Below are 20,125 nucleotides of genomic sequence, written 5' to 3'. Positions count from 1 at the left end.
CAACATCACTTGAGGTTCAGTGAGAACTGATAAAAATAACATGTTTAACTCACCACATTCTCCTTTCCAGGTGATGTCTGAGGCATTGCTTTGTTTTTTAGTTTACTAGGTGGACGACCTGGACCTGGTTTACCATGCTTTGATTTCTTCCGTGCAGGAGTCCCACCAGACTTGGACTGCAGAAGGAAACACACAGAATCAACTCAATGGAAACCACTGAAGAGTTGTGTATTTTGATTTCAACTGACTTTCTAAAAGATGATTGAAATTTTCAGCCATTAAAGTTGTGGCCTGGAATCTTACTTGAGGTTCTAATTTCAACCTCCCCAAACCAAGGGGAGCTGCACCACCTTGGAAAGGATATGTTCCACCAGGAGACAATTAGAGAGGATTGACTACTCACTCAGACACATCCCTCAAGGAACAGTTGCCAGTTGTCAGTCTCACTATGCCAATTCTAACTTTGCCCATGTAGTTAAGCCCTTTCACTAACAAGGAGTCCACTTGTTTGGGAGAGGGGGTTGATAGTACATACTTTTTTTATAAGTACATGAACAAACCTTTAGTTTACTAGTCAGCTTTCTCTTTCCTGGTAACTTTGGAGGTGTAATTAGTGAGTGACGAGGTTGATAATAACTTGGAGGTGGAGCTTTAGGAACTGACAGATGTCTGTCCATCAACTGACTAGCTACAGAGAAGGATGGTAATGAGCATGCCTCTGACAGGCTAGCAGCTGATGATAACATGTCCAGTTCATCAGACTTCACAACTTCCATTTCCTCATCCAGTGGTAATTTCTCACTTAATGGCAACTTCTCAGGCATAATGTTATCAAGGTTTGGCATTGGAATTGTCTCTGTATCATCAGGAACAGGATCAAAAGGCCGCAGGGCATTCAAGTGAGAATCAAGAAGAAGGTCCTCGTCCTCGTTGCAAGGGCTCATACGACCTGCCATTGTCAGTGTGCGCTTGTCTTCTTCTGGTGGACAGCCCAAGTTCATGTTCATGACACTATGCGGTTCATCAAATCCAAGATCAATTCCATGATTCTTGTCCTAAAAACACCAACATAAATAATGGTTTGAAGTGACATCTCAAAATATAATTTGAATAACTAAAAGATACTAGGGATTAGCCTTGACAAACCAACAAATAGTACCAGGTGTATTGTGATCATCTCATCCCAAAGCGGGAATGCCATCTCAAGATTACATTTAGTTTGTAGTAACAATGCAAGAAATGGAAAGAAATAGAAACTGAACAGGGCTTCAAAATATGGCCAAAGTAACCCAACACTGACTTGAAATGGGTAAATAGAGGAAAACAACACAGGAAGGTTCTAGGAAATCCAAGAAAAAAAAGGATAAATCAAAATACCACTTACCAAAAGTTGCAGTGAACCCTTCTTTGGCTTGCAGTTAGGGCAGAAGTATGGCAGATCTTTGGAGTTGTACTTTTGATATTCATCCTTGTCAATGTTATCACAGCTAGCATGGACCCACTTCTCACAGGAAAGACACTGCACCATGGCAACATCAGTAAACTGTCTGTAAGCCCTTCCGCATAATGGGCAAAACAGACCCTTGTTGCGTTGTTGATAGCAACTGTCACACACAGAGAAGTTGTGGTGCCAGCGAGAAGTAGGTCCACCCCCAGGGGTATTTGAGCCACAGTCTTCACATCGACGGCAGCCCTACAAAAAAAGAGAACTTTTGTTCACTAAATGGTAGCTTTAAAAAATACACACTTCAGGTGGCTCCCTATAGTTTTACGATCGCACGAACGTTGAGGAAGTAATCTGCGCGCGCTCAAAGGAAAATGTCAGTGTTTTTCGATATTTTATTACATCGACATGAGCACAAAAAGCAAAACTGAAAGTGAATTTTATCGTGTTTCCTTCAGTGAAATTCCGTTAAATTTGGCAGATTGGTAGTAAATATTTTATTTTAGTTGGAGCTCGTTTTTTAGGGAAATCTATAAGACCAGATTTTTTGCAGCGGTAAAAGACATAAATTTGAAAATATTGAAAAAACTGCCTTTACAGACCCTACTTTTTTCGTGTTCAAAATTCGTATCCCACTGGAAGCAATGTGATGTAAAAATTTTGGAAGATTTCACCGAAGGAAATTCATGAAAATCACAAATAAAGCCATAGAAACAGTAAAAAACACATTTGTTTAGGCATTTATAATTCAAGACTAAATCCCAAAATTTTAACAGAGATGATAGCAAAATACTCTTTAACCATTGCTTTTTATATGTAATAAGTTTGAGAGGACTAGGTGTGAAAGCGAATGCAAAAACAGCATTCAAAACATAACAATTGCGCGCGCATCGCCATAAATGATTACCCTGTGGAGACACCTTAAAAGGGATCTATAGAACCTTTTGCAGGACAGAGTAATCTCATTTCTTTAGAAAAATCATCAAATTAGGGACTTCTTTGAGCCCAATTGTCCACAAATTCCCCTCCTAATCTCTCTATATTCTTACATCACCAGTTGAGGGAATGTCCTGCTATCTATTTTCATGACCCCCTTTTTCAGTCTCACAACCTGAATACTCCACAATAGAGGCAGATCACCCAACTAACATACACAACACAACAGTCACTCACCAGACACTTCCAGCCTGTCTTGGGGATGGTACTCATCGGTGGGTCCAGACAGTAGGTGTGATACCCAGTGTCACACAAATCACAAACTAACATCCTATTGTCATCACCAGGTTGCCTACAGAGTTAAGGTTGGAAGTTACTTTTAAAATCAACTGCCTGCCAAATTTCAGAGACACAAACCAAGAGGCACACATTTTTTTTACTCGGGCTTCTGTAGGAGAGCCCGAGTCTTAAAATGCTAGCGTTTTGGACGCCAAAAGGGGGGTCATGGTCCCAGGCATTCCATGCGTAGACCATGGAAACTGGGGCAAGAAACGCGACATTGCTTGCTCCTCATGACAGAATGCAGTGTTTTGCGAAGAAAGTTTTGGCAAGAATCGCGCCTTATACATTCATCTCACATACAAAGATGTCAACCGTTTTCAGAAAGGGTCGGTCCACGAATTATATTGCTTGAAAGCCAGCCAGGTGAGCAAAGTTCACGCTCGAAATGTTCTCGTGAGATAACAATTGAGCCGATTGTGGTATGAGTTCAATCTATGAAAACACTGGCAAAAAATAGGCAGTAAATGCCGGTATGTGGCTACTGCTGTTATTTAGAACACTGCAGTAAAACAAATCATATTGCAATAAAACGAGCTAAATACGAAAATGTTTTTGGACTCATAGCTCATTAAAAACATGCTGACTTGTTTCTTGCACTGTGCAAAATATGTCGATCTCCAAAGTTGTAAAGATAAGACTTTTGGTAACTGAATTAAATATCTTACCTCCAAGTTAGTTGGCTTTCTAGTAGGATGTAGGAAAAAAATAACGTGTGAATTTGGAGGCACACTGTGCGGGAGAATTAAACCTTCGATTGTGTGGGGAATTGTGCGGGATTATTGATGAACCAATGTTCTTGCCAAGTCCTAAGGAAAATCTGCATTGATGATAGTTTAGCCAGTTATTTCACTAGTAGTTCAAATATATTTAGCAGTCTTATCAATGGCCAATTGTTTTAGACAACTGTGTCTGACTGCAAAAGAAAATCATGTTGCGTGACATGAACTAGACGAGCATGCAACCAAAATACATAGCAAAGCAGAATGCCACATCTTCCCTTGTAAATGAGAGTCCTTTTTAAAAATACTACTGCCTTGATTCAAGAAAAATATGTAGCTTGAATATTTCTTCATAAACTGCGTTAAGGGTTGCAAATTCTTGGAAGTTATCGCAAAATACACAACTTGAAAGTTTATGCAAATTATGTACAATGCAATTCGAGCCTAGTCACAGGACTGTTGTTTTCATGAAGGAGTTTATCATGATTCATTTTGGCTCTCTCGAAAGGGATTATTTGCTCTCCAAAGGAGATATGACTCTTGAAAAGGGTTTAAGATTGCAACACGGCAAAGATGTTCAGCTACACAATTTACTCGGATCACCACGACCAGAAAACAAACTTCGTACAATTTCTGCTAGCATGTACAAAGTAATCACCATAAGTTGTAAAAAGACCTCGAAAATTCTATGCAAACAACTTCTCCATCAGTGCGAAGGCAGTTGTGCTTCATTCTTGAACCAAAATGGTTTAAACCCACAACTTGCATAGGATGAGGAGGATACTCAACGAAGCAACTTCAATAGTAAATATCTAAGCAGAACTCTTGTGCTAAAATATCCTGATTCTTTAATTTGCTTTTATTGTGTCCAATACGCGTTTTTGTAAAGTACAATTTGATACTGTGGTACAAAGCCTGAGTGAACACTTTAGAGCATCTAGTTTTTACATATTAAGATACTGCTTCTGTAATCAGAAAAAGGAAAGAGGGGTACTAGCACCATACGTACAACAAACTAACAGCAGTAGGACTATGTGAAGCCCAATAAGAGTTATTGGGAAATCTGCACTGCAAGAATCTATCATCATAACTATGACTACTTAAAACTATTCAGTCTCTCGCTTCAATCATGTTAGAAAAAATCAATATTATTCTAATCAATACCAACCTGCAACCCTGACACACTTTACAGTCTGGACACTGCCAGCCCATTCTGATAAGTGAAGTCAAATCAACAGATGGCTCCAAGCAGCGACCATGATAGTGACGGCCACAACTAGTGCAGAATATCTGTTCACCAAAATCTTTAGCTTCCCCACAGAGGACACACTCTGCTTCACTGGCCGCTAGAGAAGAAACAAACAAAAGAGAGTTTCAGCAAAAAGTTTCCAGCAGACAGCAAACAACAAAGACTACCTCTGATTTTGTGTTCTTTTCTTCTAATTCTTAAAAAAATCATACAAAATAGAAAAACGTCTTCTACTTTTTACCACAAATACAAATATTTTCACTCTACTGGACACACAGCTGAAGACAGACCGCAAAAAGTTTCATTTTTGTCCTTTGCCATTTGCCATAACATCATTTTTAAGTTTCCATAAAAGGCAGGAAGAAAAGTTCTACGACTGTTAGAGCCCCTTAAGTTTAGGAAATTGTCAACACTTAAATGGGTACATTCCAGGGAAAAGAGTAGTGAAACGATTCAATCTTTACCAAGACGTCCTGCATCTTCCAAATGATCTGGGCACAACATGGTCATAGATTTAATGTCCTGTGCCGGAGGGAAAAAAGCTTATTAGCAGTTTTAAAAATATGTTATACTCGCACCATGTAACATGCTACTTAAGATACACGGCCCAATTTGTACCACCTCTCCTCTTTCAAGCATTAGAAGAATTTCGCTGGCATAGTAATGCAAATACTACTATATACTAATGCCTTGTCAACTTTCACTTCATAGAAAGTTCGAGCTCATAATCTAGTTGTTAATTAATGCTTAAACCCCGAATGTTAATTAACACTTTAACCCTTAACCCTGTACAAAGTCAACAGAAATTATCCTTATTGTCTCTGCACATTCAGAGCAAGTGGGAGAATTTGAGAGAATTCCACACAGTTTCCCTTTATATCAGATCCTGATTTGTTTCAATTGCCCTGAAACAGTTCTTATAAAGTTTTATGTCTACATTCTTCTGTTTACAGAATCTCCAATCAACATGGCAGTGCAAGGTACTCTTCAGCAACTGAGTTAAAGTTCAATTGCACGTATCAACTAAAAGTTCAAGGCTGAGCCACAAAATAACTACTCTCTGAAAGTCACTCCAGTCTTTTCCTGACACTCAAGGAACAAGACAAACCTGAAAAGAACCACTGCTTGCTGCACAGGGATAATGATAGGTTTTCCCACACCGTGGAATCTGACAAACAACGCTTGCACCAAATCGATTGCAATGATTACATCGCTGTAGAATTAAAAGCAATATTACCACTCAGAGTAGGGAATAAATAATATTTTTACCTGAACAAGGAAGCAGACAAAAGAAAAGAAATAAAATAAATCTTTGTTTCTGACAGTCATTCCACATGTTTTGTGGTATTGCTTTTGCAGAGACTAGAATATGGTATGCAAAGATTTTTGAGACAACATCATACTGTATCTGAAAAGGGAAAAAAAGGAAACTACATTTACTACCCTTCCTACCAAACATGCACAATTGCATACCTCTGACAAAGCCTTGACAACAGCCTTATCAACATTGATCAAGTCATAAGAATCAGTTTGGCTAACTCCTTCTGACCAAGCTGCACAACAGTGATGAGCCCATGTGAAACCATCATCCTCAAATACATCACTCAGCTCCTTCTCTTTCACAGTTCCGTACGTTGTCTTGTCAACCGTCAGGTCATGGTTACCAGTTCTCAAAGGTAAACCCACAACAACTATTCCCTTCCGCCGGCCACGCCCAGGTGGTCTGCCAGGTCCACGGCGAGTTACAACAGGCTGAGGCTCTGGGTGATCTTCAATAAACTGTCCAGAATCACAAGGATCTAAGTCTAGTCTGTCTCTAAAAGGGTCGCAGCCACTATTCTGTCTGTGTCTGTTTTGGAGCTTCTTGACAGGGTCGAATCCAGGTGTTGGTGCATATCTCTGGAGTTTGCCATGAAACATACGTTTTTCCACACCACAATTGCAGAATGAACAAACTTTGTTCCTTGCCCTGTTAAGAAGAGGAGTATCAATTAATAAAAGAAGTTTGACTAGGATGCCAAGAATGTGCAGTAAGCTTCACATGCTGTCACTTATCCAGGTCCACTCTGATTGGACAGATATGTTTAAACTAATTTTTTATCTCAGTTAATTTTTTATATCACCTACAGTGTGTATGTGGTTCATTTTCTCTCAGTTAGTTGCTTTTATTCCAATCCATTCCTAGTTAACAATAATAATTGACTAGGGATAAATTGTGAAAAAAAAGTTAACTAAACTGAAGACAAGGAACCCCATATTGCTGAAATCAAAAACTAACTACCTATAGAGGCAGGTGTGTTCTACACAGACGTGTAAACATGGTTACAATATCATCATTGTCATATTTACATTAATGTTTTTGCGGATAGAAAACAGTTGCTTTATAATGTTTACACAGCCTCTTGATATCACGCGAGTTTGAGTGGGCTCTTACGTTGCAATGCACGTCGTAAACGAAAACTCATAGATCTTTAAGAATTAAGTTTAGATGTCAAGCAGAAATGCGGACTGCTACAAACTAAAAAAATAGTATTTGTTTGATAGGTGCTCGAGCTAGTCCACTAATTTAGCAATGCTTGTGGGCTTTGAAATTTACTTTTTGTTGTGAACATTGAGAGTCACAGGTTTCAAATACAAGTTAGTAGTGGCTTTTTGTTATGCAAAATACACGCAACTGCATGTATGAGTAACAAAGGTGTCTTCCTCGGATTAAAATACACGCATTTGCGTAAAATTACACGCAAATACGTGTAACTAACAGATCAGTAAATTTTACACGCGTGTAATTACACACACCGTCCACACACTGTCCACGAATACTACACGCAGGCTACACGCATTTTACGCACGTGTAGGTGCTGCAATCCTTTTGAATGGTACTGTAGGTTGGTAAGAAAACAAATTATTTACAGTACAACTTGGATTCAAATAAACTTCCACTGTCTCAAACTCAGTATAGTGTTTGAATCAAGCTGTATAAAGATACACAAATGTACATATGCTTATCGTCATCGCTTAATTTTATGCTGGAGTCTGTTTTATCAGAAACACCAAGGACAACTTGTTCAAGTTAATTGTTTAAAATCTTTCTCGACCTTTCCTTTCTACTTTCCATTTCTTTTTCATTCACCGTCACTTCTTTGGCTGCACTTACCTTCCATAGTAAAATAAGACGCTTCACTTGATTTTATATATGACAAAAAATAACCCCATAAAATGCAACAACTTCCCAACCAGCTTTAATTTTTACACAAGATGACAGATCCTTTAGAACACATCAATCAGCCATGCTTATGGCAAGAACAAAACTGTGCTTCTTAATAACAACAAAATCAGCAATTTGCTAGTTGCAATATTATTAGATAGGATTACGACAAGTCTAGTTAAAAGTGGAAAAGTACTTACAATTCATCCTCTGGGTCTGTCAATGGTCTCTTTGTTACTCCAAAGCCGTCAGATGTCAAGTTGTCATACAACAATTGGCCTGACCCATCCAGAGGCATAGAGTAGGGCGAGATCTCCTGTTAGGGAAGGCACAATTTGAAAAGAGTTGCGAGTTATTTACAGTTATATGTGAGCGCAAACTTATCTTCATGAAGAATTTGAAAAACATTTCAATAACACAATCATTCAATGACACATATATGGCTAACAGAAGACTTAGAACAGAGGGCCAACTGAAACAAGTTCATTTATTTTGACTTGCATTTTAAGAAAAAATTTGGATCTGAATATACATTTTATAAGCATTGCAATGATATACATTTTGTGGTGGTTGACTTTAAAATGGCCAAATTGATATTTTACTAGCTAAGGACACCAGCAAATGACCATGGTAACCTTAAATGCTTTTTGGCATGCAGATGATAAAGTAAATGGTATGTAGTGTATTACAAATTGTTTTTCATTTTAGTATGCAAACAATATGAATTGTCAGGTTTTCTATACCCTTACCAACAGAACCAGGTTTAGATCCGTTCAAACAAGTTCAATATCATTAAGTATTAATTATCGCTAGCATAACATTTCCTATTACATTTAATGGAATGCCTTCTTACCATCAAATTTTCATGATCTGTACTTATATCATGGTTCTCACGATTACTTTCAGTGCAGGAACCAATTGGGGAAGCCTTGATAGGAGATTTCAACTTACTGAAAATGAAAAATGACACACAAAAACAGCTAAATCAGACAAGGTCAAGTGGGAGAACAATATATAAAATCAATTCCAAGACAACTACCGTAATTAAAGGCAAATTTACCAACAAAAACAAAACAAATTACAACTGATACAAACAATCTTAATCTACAAAACATAGGACCAGCCCAGCTAAGGACATAATACAAGAATCACATCTAAAAGAAACTTGAACAAAGTCTAGCTGCAACTGCTTCCTTTCAAAATAACCTTTAGCTAACATGTCCTGATAATGACATCCAAACTCTCTCAATGAGATTGTCTGTTGCTAGTCATGCATAATTTTCTAGAAACATGTGCATCACCAAAGCCAGGCAATTCCTAGTTGAAAAACATTTTGTTATGGTGGGAATCCCCTTCATCTCAAACAGAAAATCCTTTTCATACTCTCTATACAATCCTCCTTCTAAACTAAACACTCAGATACTAGTTGAAATAACTGAAACTTATACTCTACAAGATAAATTAATATTCCTGCAATATTTGATACCCCTCTCCAATTGTCACAATTCAACTAATAAAATAGGTTTGTATGCAAACAAGAAATACATGCATTAGGACTGAAATTAAATTGATATTTCCTCAAAGAAGAGTGTCAGATTACAAAGGAAACCTAACATACATTGTGGAACCTGTTAACATCAATATGCCAAGGTCATATTGTGCAGATGAACAGCCATTATTTACACCATACATATTGACCAAACAAACAGACATTACCAAATTAATTTCTTTGATGCTAAAAATGGAGAGAGAAAACTTTGATGACTGTCCAAGTGCTAATAGCATTAACTGAAAACAATCGTCCTTGGGAACAAGATTATCTATCTGTGATCAATAGTCTTTTATCCTGGACAATTTGCCAAGAGGATTATGTGAACAAAACTGAGCCCATTCACAAGTAACACTCTTGTATAGAACCTGAGTGGCATTTTACACAATACAGAGAATGCACTTGTCAAATTTACTATTTTAAAACAGTAATATGTTTAGCTAACATAGAACTCAGTAAATTCAGCAATTTCTTTTTTTTGTGAACAATTACATGACAGTACGCAAATACATAACTGTGTATAGTACTGTGCACAAATTCTGCATGTTGCATATTATAAGAAACTGGGAATTTTATGGAGATATTTTTATGCAATGTAGGTAACTATCCAATTTTAGTTCAAACATTATTCCCTCCAGCTGTGTTTGTCCCTTTTCCTTCCAAACTGAACATAAAATTTCAAAAACTGTGGCATGGTATCTTCAAATGAAATCCATATTCTGATGAAGGCTGCACATCAATGCATGCATTAATTACCTGATACAGTTGTGAATTTGCTAACAAGGTAAAACAAAGAAACCTACACAAGCAAGTCTATTTATAAATAGCAGTACCATACCTCTGAGCATTGACTCTTGTCTTCTTTGCAGGCTGAGGCTTTGGTCTGTTTCGCACCCTTGTGGATCTACCCTCTTCCCTTATATTCATTATGAATCCCTCTTCAGAATCTGGTGTTAACGGAGAACTTGGGTATGGACTCAGGGACTGTTGAATATAGCAATCACAACATGACCGAGGTATTGTTAACTGGATCTCTGCCCTCATTTAAATCTTAACTCAAAATTCATATTCTAATAACTGAACATTAGGCCATCCACCACCATCCTACTCCATAGTAGTTCTTCAATACGTATTATGCCAAGGGTCTAATTTTATAAGACCCATGGTTTCTTCTTAGGCCCCCTCACTACTTTCTGTCATTTTTCCTTTTTTTGTATGAGTGCCGAAGAAGTAAATAATTTCATAATTTTTTCCCCAAAATTAAGAAGTTTTCTTTATCTACATGTACAACAATTGCAGTGTTTCAAGAGGGCAAAATGAAAAACACTGTAAAAAGCAGCCTTCTACGCTACACATAATCAAGAAGAAACTAATGAAAAATAACAATTACAAAGCAATTAAATGAAGTATGGGCCAGATTGCTTGCTTTGAAATATGACAAATAGGGGAATTATTAAATAAATAGAGAACCAAAACCCACTACACTGACATAAAATAAAGGTATATTTAAGTTGTAATTTCAAGAGAACACAGAAAACGTGCAGAAAGCATGACCCAAAGGCAAGAGTATTGACACTGAAATATACCGAGTGTTCTCAAACATTGGACAGAGGAAATACAAGTATGTAATTGAATGAACAGCGGTATCTATGCAGACAAGAAGGCTCCTGAATAACATATCCTCACCAAAACAATTTCATGCAATAAGAGTCAATTCTGAAACATTATCACGACTTCTTTCAACCTGCTATATATGTGTTACCCAGCTGAACTTAACAAGAGGTTTATGTTATATCTTTCTCATTGTTTTGTCACTGAAAAAGAGATTAACAGTTGCAGTAAAGATATACACCATATTTGGCCAATATCAAAATGAACTTATGATAAAATTGACCTGTCAGAAACTTTTGTTCTGAAGGTTACAACGCATTAAATCTATTAAGATGCTTTTGTTTCTTTAATGACACTTAAACAAGAGATGAACAAAGGGACTATCAATTGTAGATTAAAATACAACTTGATAAAAAGCAATCATTGAATTGTGTAAAAATAAAAAATGGTATTTTTATTTAGTTTCCTTCACACACAATTTTCTTCTTACTGCTGCTATTCTGGAGACACTTCATAATTCTAATTATGGCGAATTTACCATTTCTCTGTGGTTTTGGACTACGAAACACCGTTCTAATCAAACACCGTTTTAGATTTCAAGTTTTGTTACCTCTATCACTTTGACAACAACCATACATCTAGTATGTAAAGTGTTTAAATGGATGTCTATAAACAGAAAAACAAAAGGCTATATATAACTCTGTTGATATGAAATTAAACTCAATCAATACTCTGCATAATTTGACAATCTACAAAACAATGGCCAAAACAATTATAAACAGTGTGCCAGTAATTCTGGAAATGTTTCTAAAGTTCCAAGCGAACAAAAATAATAAAAATGGAACACAAGAAAGATAATATCCACCAAGTCATATTTTGTAAGTTGACAATGCAGTCAATTCCCTCCCATGAAGACAACTATACTCCAAGATAGTGAAATCATTCTTGGAATTTGAAATACATCTGTTGCAGAGTGAAAAACATTTCTCTGTAAATCAAATCTAAAAAAACAATGTATAAATAACAAAAATAATTTTTCAGATCAAACTTTTTTGATCTGTTACCATCAAAACAGGAATTATAACAAATACTTCCTTAAAATACTTCCCCTAAGTTTCCTGTGTACCAGATTGAAGCCTTCATTGTTTGACAAAAGAGAGGAAACAAACCAAACTCTAGGTTGCAAAAAAAGAACTGAAGACACACTCTTTTGTAAGAGGTAAATTAAAATATCATTCATTTTTTCAATTGGCAGATTGAAACAAACAGAGATTTTCACATCCCCTGCACAAGCTCCACGAATTTCATTCTTCCAAAGAAATGTAGCAATGTCAGAACCTGAGGTTGACTTTAACCAAAGCCAGTTTACAGTTCATAAAATGATACCATTTTCTCAAAATTCCTTCTCATACATAGGCCGCTATTACAACAACAGCAATTACATGTTATACTTTTCTTGTTTTTTCTCAATTTGATGTGAGTAACAATACCAGTTTCAAATTGAGATCCGACCAAAAAATATAATTTATACAAACAGTAATAGAGATCCAAAGAAAGCAAACTCTGTAAGCAGTTCACGATATTTCATCAAAAAAATTTTCCGTTTCACATTCAGAGGTAAAAAACTTACTATCGTAACAAATAGTATCGCATAACATTTTGCTGTTGAGCCAAAAGGCAAAGCTCTCACGGTCTCATTGAAGAGTGGAATTCAATTTACTACACCCTTTTATATTGGCAACTTCGAGAAGTCTAACGAATTTCGATTAGCAACACAGAAATGCTGTAATTCGAGCAGTAAGGAAAGCGCTAGGAATCGCTTGGAACTGATGAACAAAAGACCATTTATGGGACACGCAACTCGTGATAAAATCTGTCGAAGGCTGGGATAAGTAAGCATAGATTTAACCTTCTCACCTTCGTTCATTGAAATACTAAAACAGCGTCAGTACTTACTACAGTTTCCGTCACTCTTGGTCTGCCGGGGCCTCGTTTAGTTCGTCCTGAAGAAGGAAGAAAAACTTCTTTAGACTAGAAGCGAGATATGAAATAAGGAAAATGCAAATAGAAACGTCGCTTACAACATGTTTCGTTCGTTTCATTCCTAGTAGTTTACTCTGCAAGGCGTAGTCAAGCTGTTAGAGTATTTCAAGCAAAATAGTTCAGATTTTTCCGAAAGGTAAAGTTGCCTTTCACGAAACGCGTCCTTGACTTTCCTCGCTCAGCTGATAGCCTACATCAATGATCGTTAGTTACTACGAATGAACTGAATTCAAGTGAAGCCATGGCGATTTAAACTTACAGTGGAAATAGTCATTGTGTTCACGGCTGCGCGAAATGCGAACATACTGACTAGACTGAGTGAAATTTTACATCAAATCGTGAGGTTGTAGATTTCAGCCATGGCTTATTTCATAGGGGAACTCCAGTAGAACAACAAATGAACATTCATAAATAATACAAAATCGCGAAGAACGCAGATGTTTCGCTCGGTAAATGGACGAAGAACAATTTCTACGACGCATATCTTTGTACGACACACACAGGCGGAGTTGTCAATGCCAAAAACTGACCAAGATCTCGGGCAAAATAAAAGTCACCAAATGAAATCACCATTTCGATTTTCCACTGACCGTGCATCCGCCATCTTATGTCATTGGCAGTAATTATTCATATCGCTAGAACATTGGTTCGTGCCTTTGTTCGCGTTTTAAGAATCACAAGTTTCTCGTGTATTCAATCCACCAAAGTCGTTTGCCTGAGGTACTTGGCCTTGATGTTTTATCTTCCACACATATTCCAATCGTTTTATTCCTGAGCCTTGTGTTACGCCCATCGAATAAAAAATCAACTGTTATTGGCAACATAACCCATGAATGGCGGCCGTTGTGTTTAAAGGAAAGATAGCGAAGCGACAATGGGTTAGCGAATTTAAAGGTACTGCCAAAGAGCTTTTTCCGCTTCAAACCAACAAAAACGACCTAAAAAAGATTTCCAAGGTTCACTCACATAATCTCTTTGATTTTGTGCATTTTTTTATAGTTTTGAATTGGAACGCGCCACAATCTTTGGACTTCATCTCAAAATGGCGTCCTTCAGACTCCTTGATACATACACAAATCATGCAATGGAAAATTGTTCCCAGCAGTGTAGCCCAATCACTTTGCAAAATACTGATCAATAACAGGCAATGTATGAAAGTAGCTGTGAACTAAGGCGTAAGCGTGAGTGTAAGGGACCGAAAAACAATTGAAGTTTACGCGGATTTACAGTACAGCACGTCATCGTATGCAGGTCTCAAACAAAACAAATTTTCAACTCACCAGACATAGCTTTTCACCTCGAGTCCTGCAAACACTGCTTTGATTCCAAAAGTTTTTTGTCGTTAATTCGATCCAAAGCAATCCACCACACTTTCCAGAACAGATATGCTCCACCTTTGCAATTCGGTAACGCGTCAGGTCGAACGCAGTCAAGAAGCTAGAAACGCAGAACGACAATCGAAATCATAGCACTTTTCCAATTCCCTAAAACGATCACGACTCCGCGAACGATTTTCCTTGAAAGTAGATAGTTTCCTCTCAAAGACGAAACAGTTTTGTTTCTTCATGCAAGCGTCCAAAAGTCTCCAAGAAGGGGAATTTCAGTGGCCTCGGAGCCTTGTAGCATGCCGCCATGCATGCTTGAGATATGCAATAGCCTTGCGCGAACAACACGACCCCCCATGAAGTGACCACGCCAATCAAAACGGCCCGCTCCTCCTCCATTGACGAGCGCTGATTGGTCAGTGGTAAGTGACGCGGCGGCAAAGTGGAAGAATTTTTCGTCAGCTGATTGAATTTTTATCGCGCCACGAAGTTTGCCAGGCGTTCCAAATAGCGCCTGTTTGTCACGAAACCGAATACGTTAACGCGAAATGGGAAACTTTGCCGCGAGAACTTAATTAATCATTTAAAGAGCTAATGAACAGGCTTTGTTTGAAACGAAAATTTTAAAAAGACGTTGAATATAAGACCGAAAATGTATACCGGGACGATTTAACTTTACTTCACGAACGCTTTACTTCAGGAAGTTCTCGACGAAAAAAAAGTTGACTAAAACATGTGTAAATTTATACTTAATTTTTTTCTTTCATGTTTCCGACTAAAGACAGGAGCGATCGAGCTACAGTCTAAAATGTTGTATCGTGCTGTGGGTTAAAAGCATTACGTCGAAGAAAAAGAAAAATCAGCAGGGTTTATAACTGCAGTAAAACGTTGTTGACCAAGGAAAACTAACGAAAAACTGACTTATAGGATCTTTGTCCCGGACTTTTTTCAATGCAGTTATTTTGGATTGAAGAAGTCTAAGAAGAAATTTGCAGTTGTCGGCCCCTGGATCGTTCTGAAAACAGAACTTAAAAGTCTTACTGTTTAGATTCCAGCAAACATTAGCACCGTGTATTTTCCGGTAACATGGATAGAGCTTCCTTGGTGACTAAAAGGTTTTCCTTTTATTTCTTATCTGCGTGGTTGGAAGAGAACATGAAATATATCGTGACTTCCGTGAAACGTGACCCCAGCTGATTTTGAAGGAAGTTCCCTTCAATAACCTTGTTACCCAAATAAATGAAACGAATTACAGAGTCAGAAAGGAATTTCGACTCGATGGCCGGGAAACATCTTGAGAGATAGCTTTACATGTAAAATGTGTATAAATAATATAAAATACACTTCTAAGTGTGCGTATAAAGGATAAAAATTAAAAAAATGAGCAAATGAAATGGGCTGATCTTTTTGTAGCTTACCTTTGTTTCGACTGACTGATTTTTAACTTTTTTCGAAATCGAGACCTTACATTTATTGGAGAATTTCCCACATTAGAAAAGACCAAGTTTGCTTCTTATTTTCTTTCCACAGAATTTAATTGACGTTGTTTATATGCAATTAATTAACATGCATGTTTAAAACCTAGGTTACGCTTATTACCATGGTAAATTAAAAACCTATTTCGGCAAACGAATTACAATCAGAGATTAAGGAGCTGAATTAATCACGCTATCTTCAAACAATCGTTGTCTAGTTTAACATCTTTTTGATTTAATATCAGCTTCAAACACAAAAAAGAAAATGGAATATTCATTCTATTGGGGAATACTAGATGTAAAGAACGTTCGAAGATAAATTAAGATAATTGTTACTATACGGTTCTACAATCATCTTCTTCCGTGATTACATATTAATTAACACTATAAAGTTTAGTGGTGACACGAAAAGAAACGTATGTTATACGTGTCGGCGGAAATATGGTGAAGATTAAGTGTCCTTCTCATTATCGAACCTGTAATGACTACATGGTAATTGCCCCAATAATCCTTTAATTGATTCCAAAATCCTTCCGATATGAGAAAATAGATAGATGACCTGATAAGACGTCTGGTAAACGGACGAATGAATCAATAAATATTATGGCAAATCAATTAAAAACCCACTCTGTGATCTCTTATAGGGTTGACCTTTGAACAGTTAAAATATTGCGGTGTGAGCCCAATCCAGGCTTGTTGCTGACCAGTTCCTAGTGTTTTTTTTATTTATCTTTAGTATTTCCATTGTTTTGAATTATTATTTCCGCCAGGATTATTTAAGCGCGAAAATGAGACAATCGAAAATCGATTCACAGAAATGACCGTATTTGCATTTATATAAAGAAGATAAAAGTCATAAGTTTTGAGCAACTAGAAAAAAAATTAGTATAAAAATAATTATCGATTTTTTAACTTCTTCTTGATGGGTCAATTGATTCTCGCATAAACTTATTCTGCCACTTAGTTTTCCTTGATTCACTTTTACTAAGTTAATTCTAATTTACAGATTAAATGTTACATAAAGGAGGCTCTCTCATTATTGACTATTATATTTTGACTTTGGCAGCCATGCCAGGCAATAAATAGTCCCTTTCCGGACCGCCATTACTTTCAACAGGAACTTCACGATAATAGCTTACCAAGAAAAGAAAAACAAGACACCAAATTGGACAAGTAAAGGATCACCTCCGTACGGAACCGAATGTCTATTAAAGAAACAGGAAATTGAAACACCTAATTTCAAAATGCGTCATCCGTGACGTCTGTCGAGTTACGTCATTTATTGTGCATTTCAAGCCAACTGAATGCATTCCCGGGGAATACCCCTCAGCAACTACGTCATCTCAACCCAGTGAAGTTTCTTTTCATTGACGAGGGCGTCATTGAATATTGACGTTACATGATCTATTTATAGAAATGGGCCAGGCTTCTCAAGATATTGATTATTGATATCTTTTCCTTGTCGTGTCTCACGCAATATAGTGGTAGTTTTTACTAAAGATATTGATTTCTTTCGATTCGAAAATCAAAGTCTTGCACGAGTTTGAGACCACGTAAATGAATAAAACAATAATCGTTTCAAAATTTTTATCGCTTAACTTTGTTACTCCTTAGTGATCAGTTCAAAAAGAAGCATATCACCTCGTCGAGGTGATATGCTTCTGATTCAAATTAATGTTTCGCTTTCATAAATCAAACACCTAACAATATATTGAGTAACTTATTGTAATTATCGTCATAATATATCATTTCATTGTTGTTTATTAAAATCGTTCATGGCAAAACTGATCCCTACCGTTGGCTATTTTCCGGTAATTTCTACAACAAAATGAAACGTTTCGGAAAAAAAATTCCGGCGAGACACGTAATTCAACACCGTCTCTTTTGTAACTGATACGAGGGCAATTCATTATTTTATGGTAAGCAAAGTGATAGCCATTCACTTAAATTAACTTGCGGGAAAAAACGGATACGACTTTCAACCCCTTTCCGCCCGCTGTCCACGTACTCGCTAAAAAAGAGCCTGAAACGGACAGCCATCGAAATGATCGCAAACAGAAGCAAGCGGGCTTCCAAATATTACCGTTTGCGTCATATCACATGGTTACCAGTCTGTTAACGGGAGTTTCGCCGGAGTCTCGTGCCAGGTAGGGCCTAACAACAGACAAGAGAACGAAGTGGAAGTCACTTACGGAAAGACATATTAAGAAATAGCAAATTGACCAGTCGCTTTTACCAATCTGAGTCCAGACACGAGAAGGACAACGGTTACTTGATATCACTCATTTCTTGCACTGTCGAACGGCAGTAGCGCCACTTCTCCGACACGGGATTTTTCGTCCTCACCACAATCTATACTTTTCGCCCTCACAGAAGTTTTAAAGACCACTTTTTTTACAATAGTGAGTTAATTTTCCTGTTTCTGTAGCCTGATGGACCCAATTCCATAGGTAAATTCCTACATCCTCTGGCCATTCAATTGAGGCAATGCTTTCATGTCTGTCCCGTCGGAACTCATGCATACATTGTACCATCTGATCGAAAACTAAATAATGCTAATCATCTTTAAATTAACCAAAGTTTTTCAGTCAGTTTCTTATACCCTTTTCGAGTTAACTTAAGTTTCAGTTCGCGATTAGTCAATAAGATTCCGAGAGTACAAGATAATATATCATAAACCTTAATTCCAAGTTGACTCTAATTCTACAGACTCGGATTAGATAAATCATGGTCTGGAAAGCTAGATCTGAGCAAAAAGGAAAAAAAGCTCCATAGAATTATGAGGGCAAAGACCAAGACTAAAACAGTCACCGTCAGATCTGTTCACCAGTAAGTTACACTGGAAATTTCTGCACGTAAAGTACTTGACCCCCGATTCTTCCAAACATGAGCGGCGTTATGGAGACAGCTTATTCGTTTGAGATAGAACTAAGTAGGTGCAACGCAACGGGGTTGCTTGAAAGAGACGACGAACTTGAGTATCGGGCCTCTGTTATCTCTGTTGCTTTTCCTCTGTCCTACCAACCGACTGACTGTTTGTTTGTTGTTTCTGGACGACATCTATTTTCGAGTAAATGCTGCAATGATGATAAAGATTTGATGAATATCGGTAGTCTTGAAGGCCAGTACAAGACACACACCAAAATCAGCCCTAATCACATTGCGTCTTATGAGGGACGTAATGGTACGTTGTAAATTTAGTGAGCGCTACGTCATGCGATGCAAGTTTGAAAGAGTGCGCGGCACGCTGACGCGCGGCGCATCTTAGATTGTCTCGAAAATATTGTTCTTTATTATATCTCTCAGTTAGCACGCGCGCTGTGATTGGTCAATTTAGCGGGCCGTGTTCTGCTGCACGGCCCGCTAAAATTTAAAACTGTTTTTGTTGCCAAAATGTTTCGTGATGCATCGACAAGTATCTTGCACGTAATGACAAGTAAACGCACAGCAACATGGAATTTATTCGTTAACTAGACCATTTGTTATACATATCGACCTAAGAATGTATTCAATTTTGACCATCCGTGGGAAGAACTCTCAATGCCGGACCTAATGTATCTATAACATGATGCGCAGTTATTGTTCTTTTCTGTTATTTTATTTCGGGACATTCTCTATCACCGGTTGAAATCACCATCATATTGTGCTGTCAACAGAACTCCATAGTTTTCAGCCGGTAAAGTCATTTTCACTGTCAAATGTTGACTAGGCGTCCAAGTGTCAAGACCATTACGATGAGAGTGATGAGGCTATTTTTTCCTTCAGACAGGAAAGGAGGGTTCTTATTACACAAGAATTCTTAGGCAATCGACATCTCTAAACGATTATTGAAAACTATATTAAAACAAAAAAGTCTAAGAAAACCAAAATCGAGTTAAGTTAAGTCAAGAGCAATGTTAGTTATGCACTAAGAGACTAAAGATCAATCACACTGTTTCAGGCAGTTCTATCACTATTGATCTAAAAGCCACTGAAACCTTTGACCTCCAACCTTTCCTCATTCTTATTATATTTGCTTGAGGTTACTAATGTAATGTAATGTATTTGTTACAGAATTATCCGCTAAGAAACGAGTTGCTTTCAAGTATTAACGCAGCACCAAAAAATATTCTGACCATGAGTTGGAGAACAAAGAATGTAGCCTATAGTTTTACACTTCTACGCAATGAAATTATTTATTCATAGCTAAAACTAATATAAGATGACTGTAAAAATGATGAAGATGAT

General features: G+C 37.3%; 1 protein-coding gene across 2 annotated transcripts in view; it reads right to left on the bottom strand.

Moving 5' to 3' along the window:
* LOC145486762 (uncharacterized) overlaps window positions 1-14,923 on the bottom strand; it is a 42,089-nt gene extending 27,166 nt beyond the window's left edge. For both annotated transcript variants that reach the window (XM_081465470.1, XM_081465471.1), the window contains exons 1-13: window positions 14,379-14,923; window positions 13,012-13,058; window positions 10,283-10,428; window positions 8,749-8,845; window positions 8,096-8,211; window positions 6,164-6,659; window positions 5,799-5,903; window positions 5,155-5,212; window positions 4,610-4,787; window positions 2,618-2,732; window positions 1,385-1,693; window positions 561-1,055; window positions 54-176 (exon numbers count right to left, since the gene is read on the bottom strand). In XM_081465470.1, coding sequence (XP_081321596.1) covers window positions 54-176; window positions 561-1,055; window positions 1,385-1,693; window positions 2,618-2,732; window positions 4,610-4,787; window positions 5,155-5,212; window positions 5,799-5,903; window positions 6,164-6,659; window positions 8,096-8,211; window positions 8,749-8,845; window positions 10,283-10,428; window positions 13,012-13,058; window positions 14,379-14,385 — 2,292 coding nt within the window. In that variant the 5' untranslated portion in view covers window positions 14,386-14,923. The remainder of the gene's footprint in view (window positions 1-53; window positions 177-560; window positions 1,056-1,384; window positions 1,694-2,617; window positions 2,733-4,609; window positions 4,788-5,154; window positions 5,213-5,798; window positions 5,904-6,163; window positions 6,660-8,095; window positions 8,212-8,748; window positions 8,846-10,282; window positions 10,429-13,011; window positions 13,059-14,378) is intronic.
* Between the last annotated feature and the right edge of the window lie 5,202 nt (window positions 14,924-20,125).

This window comes from Orbicella franksi, chromosome 5, assembly GCF_964199315.1.
Source record: "Orbicella franksi chromosome 5, jaOrbFran1.1, whole genome shotgun sequence".
Lineage (NCBI taxonomy): Eukaryota > Metazoa > Cnidaria > Anthozoa > Scleractinia > Merulinidae > Orbicella > Orbicella franksi.
Note: the sequence above shows the minus strand (reverse complement) of the source record. Positions and strands in the feature narration are given on the sequence as shown.